This window comes from Botryllus schlosseri, chromosome 4, assembly GCF_051294905.1.
Source record: "Botryllus schlosseri isolate E-star chromosome 4, Bs_hap1, whole genome shotgun sequence".
Lineage (NCBI taxonomy): Eukaryota > Metazoa > Chordata > Ascidiacea > Stolidobranchia > Styelidae > Botryllus > Botryllus schlosseri.
The window spans coordinates 257,177-273,147 of record NC_137239.1 but is presented as its reverse complement, the minus strand read 5'-3'; the positions used below and the strand labels follow the sequence as shown (position 1 = coordinate 273,147).

Genomic DNA, 15,971 nt, shown 5'->3' with positions numbered 1-15,971 from the left:
GGGCCGTAACAGCACTTCGGCAGCCCCCTAAAAACTTTGGTCTTGGGCCCCCCATAGGGTTATATACCGAACTTCTGGGGGGGCTTGGCCCCCCAGACCCCCTCCGGCCGCCATACACTGTTTATCGCTATTTATCATACTCATTGCGACTTTATCTAGTTAATCAGCTTTTGCTGTCTAAGTTCGCGAAGCGCAGAAAATTTCTAGAATTCATGATTGAATCGGTCAGAATGATCGAGAATTGCATATATATTGTTATCAATTTTTATCTTCTCTCTGCTCACGTAACCATATTTGCAAATAGAGCTGAGTGAGGTGTGTTTGAAAAGGTAGGACCACTCAATAACAATTAAACATCTTCGGGCGTATACCCGTTGGCAGGAACGAAACAGCACCTCGTCAGGCCCCCCAAAACATCCCATTTTGAGCTGATTTTATACTTGAAATGTTTTAGTCTGAAATGTTGATTTAAGTTTGCAATTAACATTTAACGATGGCATTGATTCTAACATAGTTAATGGATTTAGGTGAAATTTCCATTTACCAAATTCTTGTGGTTTATTGTTTGCTATTAAAAACAACAATTCGCTACCGATGATTATGCAATGTCAGAATTAACCCTTTGCCAGACAGAGAAATAGCCAAAGGTTGGCTGTAATTTGCTTTGCGAAAAAGCAATCGATAGCCCACACGACCTACGCGTCAGAATATTTAGTAATTACATTTATAGAATATAACTTTTTAGTCTATGCCAAGCGATTAAAAATGGACTTACAGAGATCAAAGATAGTTTGGTAAATATCCATTTCCTATAGGCAGGGTTGCCATCGACATGGAGCCAAAAATAAGGACAGTCGAAAAATTAGATTAGCATTAAAAGCGTTTTTGTGCATACGTTGTATTTATACGAGCCGTTGCATATCACATTCAAGAAACAACCTGCTCTAGCAAGTTCTTTTTAGTATAAAGTGCTTCATGGATCTCACGACAGCCCACGTCTAGGTTTACCGTAACTCAGGGCCGAAATAGCACTTCTCGTCACCCCCCCCCCAAAAAAAAAAAACTCGTTGGTCTTGGGCCCCCCATGGGGTGTTAAACCAAACTTGTACGCCTCATTGTGATTAGAGGAGTCAACCAAGATGGGAAAAGGCAGTAGGCATACATCAAGTTTAGACAAAATGATTTTTTGAGCGTGGAGCAAGAACTCCAGTAACAATGCTTGTATAGTCTAGGTCCTGGCCGAAGCAAACTCCTTTGCGATGTTGAAATTGGGGAATATTGCTTTGATCAATTTCGATGTGCCATCGTTGGTGCGGGATGCTTGCTGGCGTTTACGGTATCGAACGCCCAGGTACCCTCAACATCAGCTGCCTTGTAGTCTGTTGTCGTTGGTGCTGATCGACTTGTGAACAAATTATTCATCGATTGGCTCGAATATTCATTATGACACACTTCTTGTGGTTTGGGGTATCAATGTGAGTTGAAATAGCGGTCATTTATGTGGCCTCCAGGTTAATGTCACAATTGCAGATACTGCAATGTCGCCAATGTGCGAAGCACTCGCCCTTCAAGCTTCGTTTAATACCTTTGATTTCTCTCTAATAATTGTCACGAAATACGTTTTACGCCAGCAGATTTAGTCTTATTAGTAGCTAACACTATGTGTACAATATAATTTAGATAAATTTATCATTGATTTATTGCTTTATTTTTCACCCAAGTGTCGACGCCCTTTTTTAATACGCAATAAATGCTGCCTTCCCTACAGCTTATTCTGCTTTAGACTAAACCGCAGAAACCTGGTACTGCTGTTTACTGCTAAAATGACGTATGCTGCGATAGCTTGGTACAGCCGAAACTGCTACACCACTCACTGCCCCAGCAAAGCTATCGCACCACTTCGAAATCAAATCCTGTGGTGCGTCAGCTACGGGAGTTCCTTTCATTTGTGATGTAATAAAACCTCGACGGAAAGGCATAATTTTAGAATATTATGCAGCACAGATACCAGACCAGAGGGAAATGATCGAAGTTCTGTAGTTGTTGAAAATAGGACAAAACAAGGACGCCAGTCGAAAATAAGGACATTTCTTAGAAATAAGGACAGTTGAGTTTTCTAAGACGTGGCCCATCAAAATAAGGACAAATCTTAGAAATAAGGACGGTATGGCAACCCTGCTTATAGGGTAAATTTGTATAACCATGCACAATATTGCGCAATGCACATCATCATCATCATCATCATTGGTTTATTAGCAATTTTATCAGTTCAATGCACCACAAAAATGCGATACAATGAAAAGACAGGAAGAAGTCGAAACGACTTGGAGTAGTCTGTGGAATCAGACACCCATCTTGACCTAGGCCAGTGGCTCCCAACCTTTTTCGGCTCATCGCCCCCTTTTCGAGCTCCACACCGATCATCGCCCCCCAAATTTTGTGAACCGAATAACGAGCATGCAAACTGTAGTTACCGGTTGGTGGACTAAAAAAAAGGTCAACTTTTCGGCTCGATGTCGAACTTTTACACTTTTGCAGCTAAATTTTCGTGGGTTGACTAAAAAAAAGGTCATTTCTCCGAATTGGTTCCAATTAAGTCGTTTTAACGCGCCATCGCCCCCTTATCACCCCCTTCGCTATTTTCACCCCCTGTCACCCCCTTTGTCCATTTTCGCCCCCTATCGCCCCTTGGTAATTTTCGCCCCCCTAGACCGCCAAATCGCCCCCTGGGGGGCGATATCGCCCACGTTCGGAGCCACTGGCATAGGCGATGTAAAGAGGAGGCATGCACACTAATGAAAGTAAAGAAGACAGTATAGAAAAGGAATGCGACAAGAATAGGGCGGCATGTCATGGGAAGCGAGATCGATAGGTCAGTCGAGGTCTAGTAATCTTGAGGATAGACTGTATTTATTTAATAGTGATTGCCTGTATTTCGACTTGAATGTGGACATGCTCGTCGACTGTCGGATGGCCGGCGGGATACTGTTCCACTCATCAGGTCCGGCATATTTTATAGAGCGATGATCTTTTCGGTCGATCATATGATACTTGGACGACGTGGACGCGCGTCTGTTCTAGGCCTACTTGTGCGAAATCAATGTTTGGAAATAACTATATTGATTTTTGGCACTTTTTAGGTGAGAGAGATCAGGAAATGCCAATTAGAACCCGGGAACATAAATCGTGTTTCACAGTGAATAAAACTGGTAAACACTGTTTGTTGATTCTGATCGGGCAATTGATTTCGACTAACTTTTGGGCGCAGAATTAAAAAATGACTTCTGTTTTTCTCTACCACGTCAAGTTTTTGGGTTGTGCACATCAGGTGAAGAGTTAAATAGCTAAATTCGCAAATATTTGCATATTTTCGGTATATGTGGTAGAGCAAAAACTTGACGTAATAGAACAAAAACAGCGGCATTTTTGGAATCAGCAAGTCAAAATTAGCCCAAATCAAATGCTAAATCAAAGTCAACAAATTTGTCGTTCAAAATTGATGCCCAGTGTAATCAGACGTGCAGCGAAACCAATGGTCAAGTCAGGAGGGATCCATCAGTGTTGGGATCAAGTCACTACCTTCGAGTCACGAGTCAAGTCGAGTCATTGCACATTTTGACTCGAGTCAAGTCACGTCAATCGATTTTCATATGTGACTCGAGTCAAGTCAAGTCACTCGATTTTAGTAGGTGACTCGAGTCAAGTCGAGTCAAGTCAAGTCAAGTCACGAGTCAAGTCACAATTCAAGTCAAGTTGCCTTTCCAAATTATGAGGCATGAATGCATGATTAGGCTACGTCATTGCATTTTGCCGGCTGTCTGAAATACAGATTGAGTGGTCATTGATTCTGAACCGATGAACGAATATAGAGTTGAATCGCGGTCCCGGTTGAATATGCACGCAAGAAGGCGCTGTATTGCTCACATATACGTATAACGGTTAGACTACGTAAGTAATTACACAGCCACAGTTTATAGTTACCAGCCAAAATAGAGAATAGAGAAACGAATTGATAAGATGCAATACATTACCCGTTTACAAATTGACACGATACAATTCGAGCCAGCGCCAATGGTTGAGGACTATATTAACTATATTCGAATTCAATTTCAATAAAACAAGAGGTTTGGTTAAGATGAGAACAGGAATAGACATTTTGCTATTAAATTACTGTAATACTAGTTTAAGACAACGTAAACTGTAAGCTTCGATCACTTCGCTTGCGGTCAATTTGTTTGTAACAGAACAATGGAGGCTTGGTAAAACGCACGATCATTGAATGATTGGTCGCTCTCATGGATTACATCAGCGTTTCGCGACTATTCCGAACATATTCAAGATACAAATTTTTATCGACACCGATTACTTAATGACTTGAAATTGACTCGTGAATTTGGCTTCGAGTCACGAGTCAATCCACATTTTTGACAAGCCGAGTCAAGTCAAGTCAAGTCTTTTTAGCAAAGTGACTCGAGTCAAGTCAAGTCATAGGAAAAAGGTGACTCGAGTCCGACTCGAGTCAAGTCATGACTCGAGTCATCCCAACACCGGGATCCATATACCCCGAAAACCTGCAAAACATATTTTAATAGAGCTACAAGAAATTGTTTAAAGAAATGAATCAAATCCTTAAAAAAACTCCATTGGTTCGCGCGATTTGCAGTGCCGTGGATTGGTAATTCCCAAGCCTTTGTCACAATTTCAAAAGATTCCACACCAGATCAGCATACCTATTCGTGCCTTTGCATCAAGCCATTTGTGCTAAACTGGTCTCGGTATTATTAACTTGTAATCAAGCTAAATCGCTGGCTAGCACTTTCGAGTTAATAACCACTAGGCTATACCGATCGATATAACGAGGTGGTACGTGATCTAAGTAAAAATTCTCGAAATTGTAAACGCATACAAAAAGTTTACGAAGCACTGTTATATCGGTATAATATACCATTATATCAATAATTTGCCAGCGTACAAGCGTTTGTTCGAAGCAAATCTTGATAACTGTTACGCTAGGGACGCAAACTATCTCATTACCATATTTGTTAGCTGCCAGAAATAACTAGCTTTGTCTCGTTTCCAAAGCGTGTAGTCACGTCTTTCGCATGTATCCCGGGTTATTTATCTATAACGCTACTGCTCATTTTTGGGAGAATTCGCGACGTGCATCATAACCTACCTCAAGTAATACATCGTTGTTTCCCCCGGTGGCACACATATCAAATACACAGGCGTCGTAATATTGGTTTACAATTGACACAGCGTCAACACAATTTCCAAATACTCCTGTTCTATTTATCAGTGACCCGCAGAATTTCTCTTCGGACCTGGAAATAAATGGTTATTTTTTATTCTGCCTGTATCGAAAATTTGATTAACGAGCTTTGCTCATCGGATCATTAGCTGGTACTTTCCAACTCTCCAGAAAGTAATGAAATGCTGTAAAGAAGAGAACCACATCATGTGGCAGGAGGAAGATCTGTTATGATTTCTACCAAATGATCATATGAGATCCCTCGAGCGGTTCGTAAGCATATGCGCATGCGACAATTTGGGATGCGAAACTTGAGCATGTGAGTTAAATCTTGGGTTAGAGCTTGATTGAGTTAAATTTGAGGCCATATGTTTGGGTTTTAGAATCGGGATTAGTATATATACAAGGCTTGATACCAGGGTTACGGTTAGATTTGAAGTTTTAAAGTCACATGCCCAAATGTCACATGTTAGACCTTCGTGTTTCGTTGTGCAGCATGCTCAAATATCCGGCAACCTCCCCGACTATTTTCTTTATAAATGGGCTGAGTCAACAACATGTAAATGTCTGTAGGATAATGTGACTCCGCAGAACGTTTAAAAATATTGCTACATCGTTCCCAACTCGCTTTGCTAAAGTAAAACTACTCCTTAAAGGCAAATATAATTATGTAAAAATGAGACATTTACCATGTCAACTTTTCGTCATCAGAACATTCCCTCAGCGCCCCGGGAGAATGTTCACATCTACCAACAGTAAAACTCTCCGACATCTCCACGAAAGTCTCAGCGTATTCGCCGTTTGATTTCATCAAGTCATCACTGGAGTTTTTGTTGAAATTTCCACAAATTCCTCGAACCTTCAAAGTAATACAGGCGATGTCGTGTACAATTGTAAGATGGCCTATAAATCCACAGTGCGTCGCTAAATAGATGTGCGTTACCACAAGGCTTACCAAACTATGGTTCGTGACCCTAATTTAAGTCGCGCAAAATATGCGGGGACACGAAACAACGCCCACTACAAGGATATGGATTTAATTGGGGATCAATCAATTGCATATGTTCCTAGCGCATCGATGTCTTGACCAGTGATCTTCATCCTTTTTTAATTCGGGCAACTCTCGAAGTTGATGTGAAAACCCATGCCATTGTTCACTTGCTCCATGAAATCATGAATATAAATATGTACGTCATTGGCGATGCTGGAGACTAAATTCGATCGAGACAAAACGACTGACCTTTGCTACAATATCACAGCTTAATATCAGATTCGACAATGTCACGAAAATGATCGGCTCTTGCTGAAACTGCCTTTTTCATTTTTCTACATTTTCCAACCATGAGTGACTTTGATTTATAAAATATTAATAAAAATATGTCCACTCGGAGAGGAAATTAATCTGCCCAAATAATATCGGAACTGGACATCACGTTGTAATTATGCTGGGTCCTCAGTTTATATGACTCTCATTCATTGATTCCAAAATTTTCTGAATACACTCGTAAATCCACTTTTGGTGGAAGGCTTATATACTTCTCAATTTTTTGATTGATCAATGCACAGAATGCCCATAAATACACAATGTTAGCCTATTCAAGTTCAGCCTCACGGTCTGGAGAACTCCAAGAGCTTCAGAGAGAAAGTGTCAGAGAGAGACAGAGAGAGAGAGAGAAAGAGAGAGAGAGAAAGAGAAAGAGAGGGAGAGAGAGACAGGGAGAGAGAGGGGGAGAGAGAGGGAGGGAGAGAGAGAGGAAGAGAGAGAGAGAGAGAGATAGGGCAGTTTAAGAAAGCCTGTTTTTGTACTATTTAATTCTGTGTTTTCTTCTACTTTTTCGTACAGGTGCACTCCACATACCCCTAAAGTGCACCGTGCACACAGTAACATGCTTGTCGGGTTGTGACTTTTCTTCGCATAACTTAGTACGTTTTCTCTTTACGGCATCAAAGTTGTATGAAAACCCAAAATATTTTTCCTCGTGAGCCTCTTTTTAGTCAGATATTGTAACTAATCTCAGATTTTTGTACGAGTTCGCGCGAGTCAATGCTACACTCCATATTCGATGTTTATATAGTAGAGTCCTTTGCAATCTGAGCCCCACAGTACAGATGGGAACAGTAGCGTAAATTGATGCTGTCCATAGAGTAATACCAACTGGAAGTCGTGTGCCACTCCCGAAAGAAATTTGTTTTTGGTACGTTTGCGCGATTTTAATCTTTTTCCACTGTACCGACAATCCTGATGGAGATCAAGAAATAACAGAATGTAACAAAGAGCCCAATAACAGCCCACCCGAAGATACATCATAATTTACAAATTGCCCTAATATTTTGAAAACACTTCATCCAGCAACTCCACCGGTGAATATGTTCACATGGGCTGAGAAAGGAAAAGTGTTTGATAGAAATATGTGAACGTACTAAGAATAATTACGAAACTAATTCATGAATTTTGGCACTTCGCTCAACCATGACGGATCCCACTAACTATTCATAATATCACCGCTCGCGATTTCCTAGTACGCCGATATGAAAAAGTGCATTAGTCTAGAGTTCGCCAGAAATAGACATGGGCAGTTTAACATTGGTATTTGGCTTCCACTTGCTTCGTTACGGCGATGTCCTGGAATTCGGCAGTAGGCTACGTAAGTGGGGGAGATGTGGTACCAATAGATCACTGGGACCGAAAATACTTGAAAAAATCTCCATGATAATTCCATGATTAGGCTCCGTGAATTTGTCTACAATTGCATGCTGACAGAATCTTTCCTCGCATGCAAAATAATTCGACCTGCGTGATTTATGGGGTCTGTGACGAATGATTTACGTTTTTGGAGTGTGTAAAGTAAATTTGGATCGATATTTGCATTTTTCCATATCACCTTTCAGAGTATCAAAACCGCCATAATTTTTGATGAGAAGTGTACGGCTTTTATCAGGGTGTATAATGGCGCATATTTTTTGAATCAATACCATCCTCGAGTGGACTATTTTCAAGTCAATTAAAATATTTATGGGGTGGGGGACCTTTGGTAACATAGACCAATTAAGCAAAATAGATAGACCAACTAATAACCAACAAAAACTCGCCTACATATATATAGGCTGTTAATCATAGTTACCTGTGGTGTATTATCGCTATTACGAGGTATTTGAAAGTCAAAATGTCGATTTGCGGATAATATGTATGTGGCATTAATTTTGTAAGTATAGGCGTAAATCAAAACATGACTTTATGACAACATTTGAGTTGATATAATCTATTTTATTCTTAAAGGTCGCGACGAAACATTCTTCATTGGCTTGCTGCAGCTTACCTTGTTTTGTTGTGTACTATAAGCTAACAAATTTGAGTTTTTGAGCGTATGTCTCATAGGTTCCATGGTCATGTGCCTTTGGACCCACCGGGTGGGGACCGATGACACGTTCGAGCAACAAACTTTAAACGTTTATAAATATTTTGTGAAAAGGCGGATATTCATGTAAATGTCCGCGATAGGTAGAGCTGGTATCGAAGTGTTGAGACAGCAAAAGATCTGCTATTATCGGCAGAAGATTTGAGGACCAGAGATCATTTCGAAATTTTGATCCATCGGCACCACATCTCCCCTAATCGAAATGCGGCCGTGAATAGCAAAAAGGTTGCCCACTCCTGGTATAGACTAATTGATATTCATCTGCGTGGTATACCAATAGCATTAGTGATTAGTACCAGATTGCGGTAAGTTGTCGGCATCCGAATGATAACTGCATTTGAGTTAAACGTCACAGTCACTCCAAACGCAGTTGTAACGTGCATGCTATTTCCCCTCGTTCGCAAAAGGAACTGCGCATTTATTGAATCGATCGCATCTTCCCCGTTGATCTGAAAACATCCACTATGTTCGTGATGATCACTAAAATGTTCATCGATTTTAATACCTTTGCGCCACCCTTTTCGAGCAGTATTTCTGTCAGACCGCCGTCTAGCATTATCTTCACATTCTTAACCCACGATCCATAAGTGACATTGTGTCTTGCCTCATTTTCGACAGCTATCGATAACCACCGTCTGTCGCTCAAACCGAGAGTAAATGTTTCTGACATCATATACGTGCACAGACCCATGAAATCAAACGCGCTTGATCCTTCGAACACGATGTAGTGCGGATCACCGTACGCTTTGCATATCTTCCTCCCTGTGTGAAAGAAAATAAATGCTATGTAATCTCGATTATGTTTCAAGCAAACTTGTACAAACTACTAATTAGTTGACGGCCAACTAACTACTGCTTTCTGAGTTTATCTAGTTCCAATTGCGCATTTATAAAAACAAACTAGAAAACACGTCTCATCGTTTTACGTGAATCGTGATACCGGCGTTTTGTTGTGTGATGTTCTATCAACCATTACCAGCTCAGAGTCATCTCTACTAACCAGTGCATGACTAGGGGGTTGGTTTTTTGCGCCGAAACTCCTCCGATTCCAAACTCGAAACCACATATTTGAAATTCCGATTATATCCCCAATATTTCTTAGTGCATTTGCAATTCAGTATTGAATCCAGCCAGTCGTTTTTTAGTTAGTTAGTGGTGGATTTTTAAAAATCGTTACTACTAGTTTTGAACATCGAGTAGCTCTACTTCTAGTTGCACATTTTGAAAACCCATTAGTTTGTACAACTCTTGAGTCAAGTGGTACTAAGGGCGATCCTACGTGGACACCGTCTTCGCTTTATGCAAGTATCGTCTGCCTTGTCGAGCAGCAACATTCCCTCCGGACAAACGCATCCTGGCTGGCAATCGGTATCTTGTTCACAATTCACCTTTGGCACGTCAAACTCGTCTAGGCATGTTTCCGGGCACTTGGGCGCACATTTCGAGTATATCTTGTCTGCGGCGCAGATTCCTGCAGGAAAACAGTAACACAGACAGAAGTTTATTTTCAAAGTAAGGGAAAATAATTCAGTGAAAAGGCGGTCTAAGATACGATCCTTAGATCATCAAGTCAGCCTGTCACATTATAAAGTCATACGCAGGACAATATGCAATAACTATAAGTATGTGTTATGAATACACGATGCAATAATATTATGGTCAGTGGGGACGTGTAGCACCTAAAAATGCTGAAAATCGTTTTTATACTTGTACTATTTAGTCCAGAGGTGGGCAAGCACCATTTTGCGCGGCCCGCAAAAGCATCAAGAAACGTTGTAAAAAAATGAGAAAATACGTACTATAAATCAAATTACTGTGGGTACTTGATTAAATATTTTCTTAATATATTTCAACGCGATCATGATAGGTTATATTTTTAAAATAGTATTTTGTATTCCATTGTTGGCGCGATAGCCCGAACTCGAGGCCCGTGTATTTTGTTAGGTTTCAATTGCTAAACATTACAGAAAGTGAAAGTAAATGACTTAATTTGGACCACGAGTGTGATTTTAGATTGGCAACCCGAGCGACATTATCACTTTTAGTGCTGTACTTGAAAAAACGATTCACGAGTTTGTTAGAGAGATTCGTTCTTTGTTTGTGAAGTAGGCTATTTATAGTTATAATATTTATATGTCGTAGAAGCGTATTTAAAGGTCACATATGGTTATGATGTTGTCAGCATTGTGTGTCCTGGATTTGAACCAAAAGTACTATCAGTATAGCATATCTATGAACAAATCGCTGCTAACAGACTAAATTTTACATCCAGTTCTAAGAATCGGGACAACCGACCTTCATTTCTAATTTAGACCATGAGGACGAACAGCTTATAAATTCTCGTCAATGTTTCCAACGCGTAGGGGAGGTGTGGTACCGATGAGACACTGGGACCAAAAATACTTGAACAATTCTCTGTGATAATCTCATGATTACAGTACGCGACTTTGTCTAGAATGGCATGCTGACAGAATCTTTCTTCACAGGCAACAAAAAACTTCGACCTGCGAGAGTTATGGGGTCTGTGACAAATGATTTACGTTTTAGCGGTTGCGAAGTAAATTTGGATCTACATCTACATTTTTCTATATCACCTTCCAGACTAACAAAGCCGCAGTAATTTTGATGTGAATTATAGGTCTTGTATCAGGGTATATACCGGCACATATTTTTGAATAAATACCATCCTCGAGTAGATTATTTTCAATTCAATTACAATATTTATCGGATGGGGGACCTATGGTACCATAGCCAAATCGAGCAAAATAGTTGGACCAACTAATCACTTAACAAGAGAAAGGCGCCTGCATATATAGAGGCTGTAAATCATAGTTACCTGTGGTGTTTTATCGCTATTACAAGGTATATTTGAAAGTCAGAATGTCGATTTTCCAGTAATATGTATGTGGCAGTAATTTTGTACGCTTCGCTGGAAATCAAAACGTGATTTCATCCCAACATTCGGGTTGATATACTTTATTTTATTCTTGTAGGTGGCCACGAAACATTCTTCATTGGCATGCTGTAGCTTAGATTATAGTACACAACAAAACAAGTTGGGAAATTTGAGTTTTGTGCTTATGTCCCCTAGGTTCTCCAGTCGTGCGCCATTCGAGCCACCTGGTGGGTACCGATGATACGTTTGAGCAGCAAATGTTAAGCATTTATAAATATTTTTTGAAAAGGAAGATATCTATGTAAATGTCCGCGATAGTTACAGCTTGTATCAAGGTGTTGAGTCAGCAAAAGATCCACTATTCTCAGTTGAAGATTTGAGGGCCATCATTTTGCCATTTTTGATCCATCGGTACCACATCTTCTATTATCATATTCCATATCTTCTATTATCAAATCAATGTTCGATTTGTTTTGAATATGAAAAGACATATATGTTATTTATATGTAGTCGGTCACTATATAATCAAATACCAATACCGGAATTTGGCTTAGTATTCAAATTTGATATAGTGCGGCCCGCGGATGGCTTTAAATGTTGAATAAGGCCCGCGAGATAAAAAGTTAGCCCACCCCTGATTTAGTCTTTCGGTATCAATTAAAAGCTGCTGACTAATCCTAGATTCAAAATCCAAATTGTGATTCTCTTCAATTTACTCTTTTACAACTCTACCTGAGTGAAAACCAACCATCGCCCGAGCCTCGAGTCATATCAGATGGTCAAGTCACGTGGAGTGACTCGAGTACATGTCGATTCAATAGTCAAACTGGCTCAATTCGAATCAATCCAGACATTTTCCATATTCAAGAAAATGAATCGAATCAAGTGGAGTCAGCAAAAAAACGAGACTCGAGTTATTACAACTCAGATTTGAGAACATCACAAAACCTGATACTGTAAATTATAGATATTTGGGCAGCGTAACAAAGTTTTGAAGTTACATTAATTCGTGACTTCATTTTACATTTGTTGTTGTAGAATAGAGCTCAGGCAGTTCTCAAAGACCATTGACCGAGGAAATTATTCTATAATTTTTCTCTTGTGTGTTTAAAGCAATTTACCTTTCCTTTTCGACTTACATGTGAAAAACTTTTTACATATCTTGCGAATCTCTATCTCTGTATGCTGGTGACAAGTAATTTTTGACATTGTTACTATTTCGGATTGTGCACCATAAATCAGTACTACCAATATCTCGAAATATCAGGTGACCGTAAAAAAACTTGATTGGTCGTATATACTCTCGCATATTGGTTCCATCCCAGACCAACTTCCATGTTGCAGACATGTCCGTCTCCTGTTGCCGGTTAACGAATATCCTTCCTTGCAGCTATACAATATCGTACTTCCGATGCTGGTATCACCGCTTTCGTAAGTCACCTGTCCATTTCCCATCGGTTTTGCCTCTTTGCAGAGTTCTGGTGACACAAGACAACAGTGTGCGAGATAAATCAGAATTCATAACTAGCAAACCATATACAGAATTTACATGGACTGTCGCTGTGGCTCAGTCTGTGACTCGATCCGAAGATTTTTAGCACTTATTGCTTTCCTTCTAGGCTTTTGTGAGACACCACGTAGGCATAGTGGGTGGCGAGGATAAGGCTACGTTTGTCACTTAGACAGTCGATCGCTGTCGAAATCGCAATCCATTGAGTTATACATGGAGGTGGCGTCGAAAAAGGGCAATAGCAAAAGAATCGAAGAAGATTGAAAGAAAGAAATTAATTGACTGAACATGCCAACAGTTCAGTCGCCCTATCGCCCCTTCGTCGGTTTTAAGCCCTGATTGCTCCCTTAGTTTTTCACTCGTGTCTTTTAAAATCAATCTCTGGTGAGCGATCACGTACTTTGGGAGCTACTGATTTAAACGATTATTTATAGACATAAGCCTATAAATTAGCCGTTAAATAAGATTCATTGCCTACTTAATCGTACAATTTTCGTAAATGACAGGTCATACCGTACTGATTAGTACTCACTCGTTCTTCGGCATTCGGGTACAGCATGCGACCATTTTGCCTTAACTTGGCATCTTAGCACTGCGGCGCCCACCAGCGCGAAGTTATTTTTGCATCTGTACCGAACGCTCTCGCCGATGCGGAAAAACTTTCTATTACGCCGAGAAACAAATCCGTTGGCAATTTTTCCGGAATGGATGCATCTATCATCTCTGCCTTTAAAGAGAAAACGAAAGTCCAATCAAATAGACCCGTTCATTTCAGTTTTTCTATTTTTAAAAAGGTATCTCTCGTAATGACACGCATGGCATCTGGAATTTAAGGTCGAAGAAACAAATGAACTCTTGCCATACAATCTACATTTCAGACGGATAATATTTGAGATATTTTGAGTATTGTCATTTCAGCGGTTTCGGTCGATCACCTTGCAGTTTTGCCTAGACCAGTGGTTCTTAACCTTGCCTCCAACGCTGCCGAAGGGGCGCTAGCGTTTTGAAAGGGGGCGGAAACGCTCAGGGGGCGATATGGAGAGCGCTGAGATCAGGGGGCCGATATGGGTGGCGCTGAAGAAAAATAGCTTCGCAGTAGATGATGTAGTAGTAGGACATATCCGTAATCAGTATTCAGAGAAAATTAACATTCCACAAAACACGTCAAATCCCGGAAATTTCGGTCGCGCTACGCGACAATGTTTGCTACATATGTTTTCATAAATATAGTGGGTTATTATAATTCATGTAAAATTAATTTAGCGTAGTTTTAGATCGCCAATTTCCCGTTAAAACACTGCCGTCAGGTTTGCTAGGATTATTCGCAACAAAATGTTTCGAACGACGTATAATATCCTGCACTGCACCGCGTGTGGAAATCGAAGAAGGAGGTACCGTATATCACTTTTGAGAGTGAGATCCCCTTGAACATAATTTTTGTTATAAAGGCCTTTTTTTAAAACATTGTTTGTTTAAAACATGTTTTAGACAAAGTGTTTCAAAACACCGCTTGTTTTAAATGCAACCCTACTAGTAGGCCTACATAAAATATGTTTTGAAGCTTTGAGCACGAAATGAATAACTAAATATAGGCCTACTTGTATTTGAGAGCTACAAAATTTATTTCTCAGAATATTTCTTCATCGCATCATAAAGGATGATACAATCTAGTGCTGTGGTCCACAACCTCACATGAACGTTATATAATATGAGTTACTTTGTTTAGAATACATTCACGATAAAATTGATGACTGGGTACAGTACTAAGTTCAATGGGAGCAGATATATGCATCACCTTATCAGTTGACTTACTTAGTCACACAAACCACTAAAACAAAATCCAATACCATTAATTTCCCCGTATTGCCAATCGCAGATGTGAATTCGGGATGGTCCGAACCCCGGGGTATGGGACCGTACCCGATTGTTGTTATAACAACCTTGATTTGAACCTGAATGTACCACATACAATTTTTATACGGTTTATTATAGTCGAGTGGTCCTCGAGCGCGATTAAAGCACGAAATGTCCCAATTACTAAAGTCTCGACACCCACTGGACTATGACCTATTACCAGGACCGATACTGAAGCAATCCAAACCCCCAATCGTTGGGTGGGGTGAACCCGAAGGGTGCCCTAAATCATTTCGGTGAATGAACATAAATTACACATCATGTTTGGACGACTCCCCCTCGGAAATATACGCATAATTATGGTAAATAAAAATAGGCATTTCGGCATCGGCCCTTACCACACCACGATGCACAAAGACATATGAAGTTCCGGACAATATGGGACTCCGAGAAGTGTGCCAAAAGATCTTCACGGAGAAAACCTTAGCTGAAGAGGATTGCCCTTATGTTGACCGTAAACTTCCTTAAGTCTAATTGTCCATAGGTGCTTAAGTTGCTCGTGCCGAATTATCATGTCGTCGCAATCTGCACCCCACAAGACAAATAAAATCTAGAGAAAAATTATTTGCCAGTGAAAAAATACCAATTTTGAATCATGTGCTTACTTTAGCTTAATCCGTTTATGCGTTTCAATATCTTTTGACTATATAGTGGACAAGAGGTAACAAAATAACAACATGTAGCGAAGTAATTACACCAACGTGCACGCCCGAATATGTATAATTATTAATTACGTAGCCTTCATTTACCAAGACAAGAGCTCACCTAGCGCTACTGGTAAATCCGATTACGGGGCTGAGAGGATAAAAAGTTTATAGCGACATATATATGTAATTACCACCTCTTCATTTATGCACCATAGAAAATTTTGCCACGTAGGGCGACCACGCCACACATACTTTGCTGACCAACGAAATCACTCGACGGGGTTCTTGGGGGCAAAGCCAGCCCCAAGGAGTTTGGTTTATCACGCTATGGGTGTGC

General features: G+C 40.2%; 1 protein-coding gene across 6 annotated transcripts in view; it reads right to left on the bottom strand.

Annotated features, from left to right (window-relative positions):
* The window catches only part of LOC145437836 (sushi, von Willebrand factor type A, EGF and pentraxin domain-containing protein 1-like), a 132,890-nt gene that overhangs the window by 98,555 nt on the left and 18,364 nt on the right, over positions 1-15,971 (bottom strand). For all 6 annotated transcript variants that reach the window (XM_080315142.1, XM_080315147.1, XM_080315146.1 and 3 more), the window contains exons 6-12: positions 13,606-13,800; positions 12,865-13,041; positions 9,947-10,138; positions 9,173-9,429; positions 8,964-9,116; positions 5,941-6,110; positions 5,177-5,324 (exon numbers count right to left, since the gene is read on the bottom strand). In XM_080315142.1, the coding sequence (XP_080171268.1) occupies positions 5,177-5,324; positions 5,941-6,110; positions 8,964-9,116; positions 9,173-9,429; positions 9,947-10,138; positions 12,865-13,041; positions 13,606-13,800 (1,292 nt within the window). The remainder of the gene's footprint in view (positions 1-5,176; positions 5,325-5,940; positions 6,111-8,963; positions 9,117-9,172; positions 9,430-9,946; positions 10,139-12,864; positions 13,042-13,605; positions 13,801-15,971) is intronic.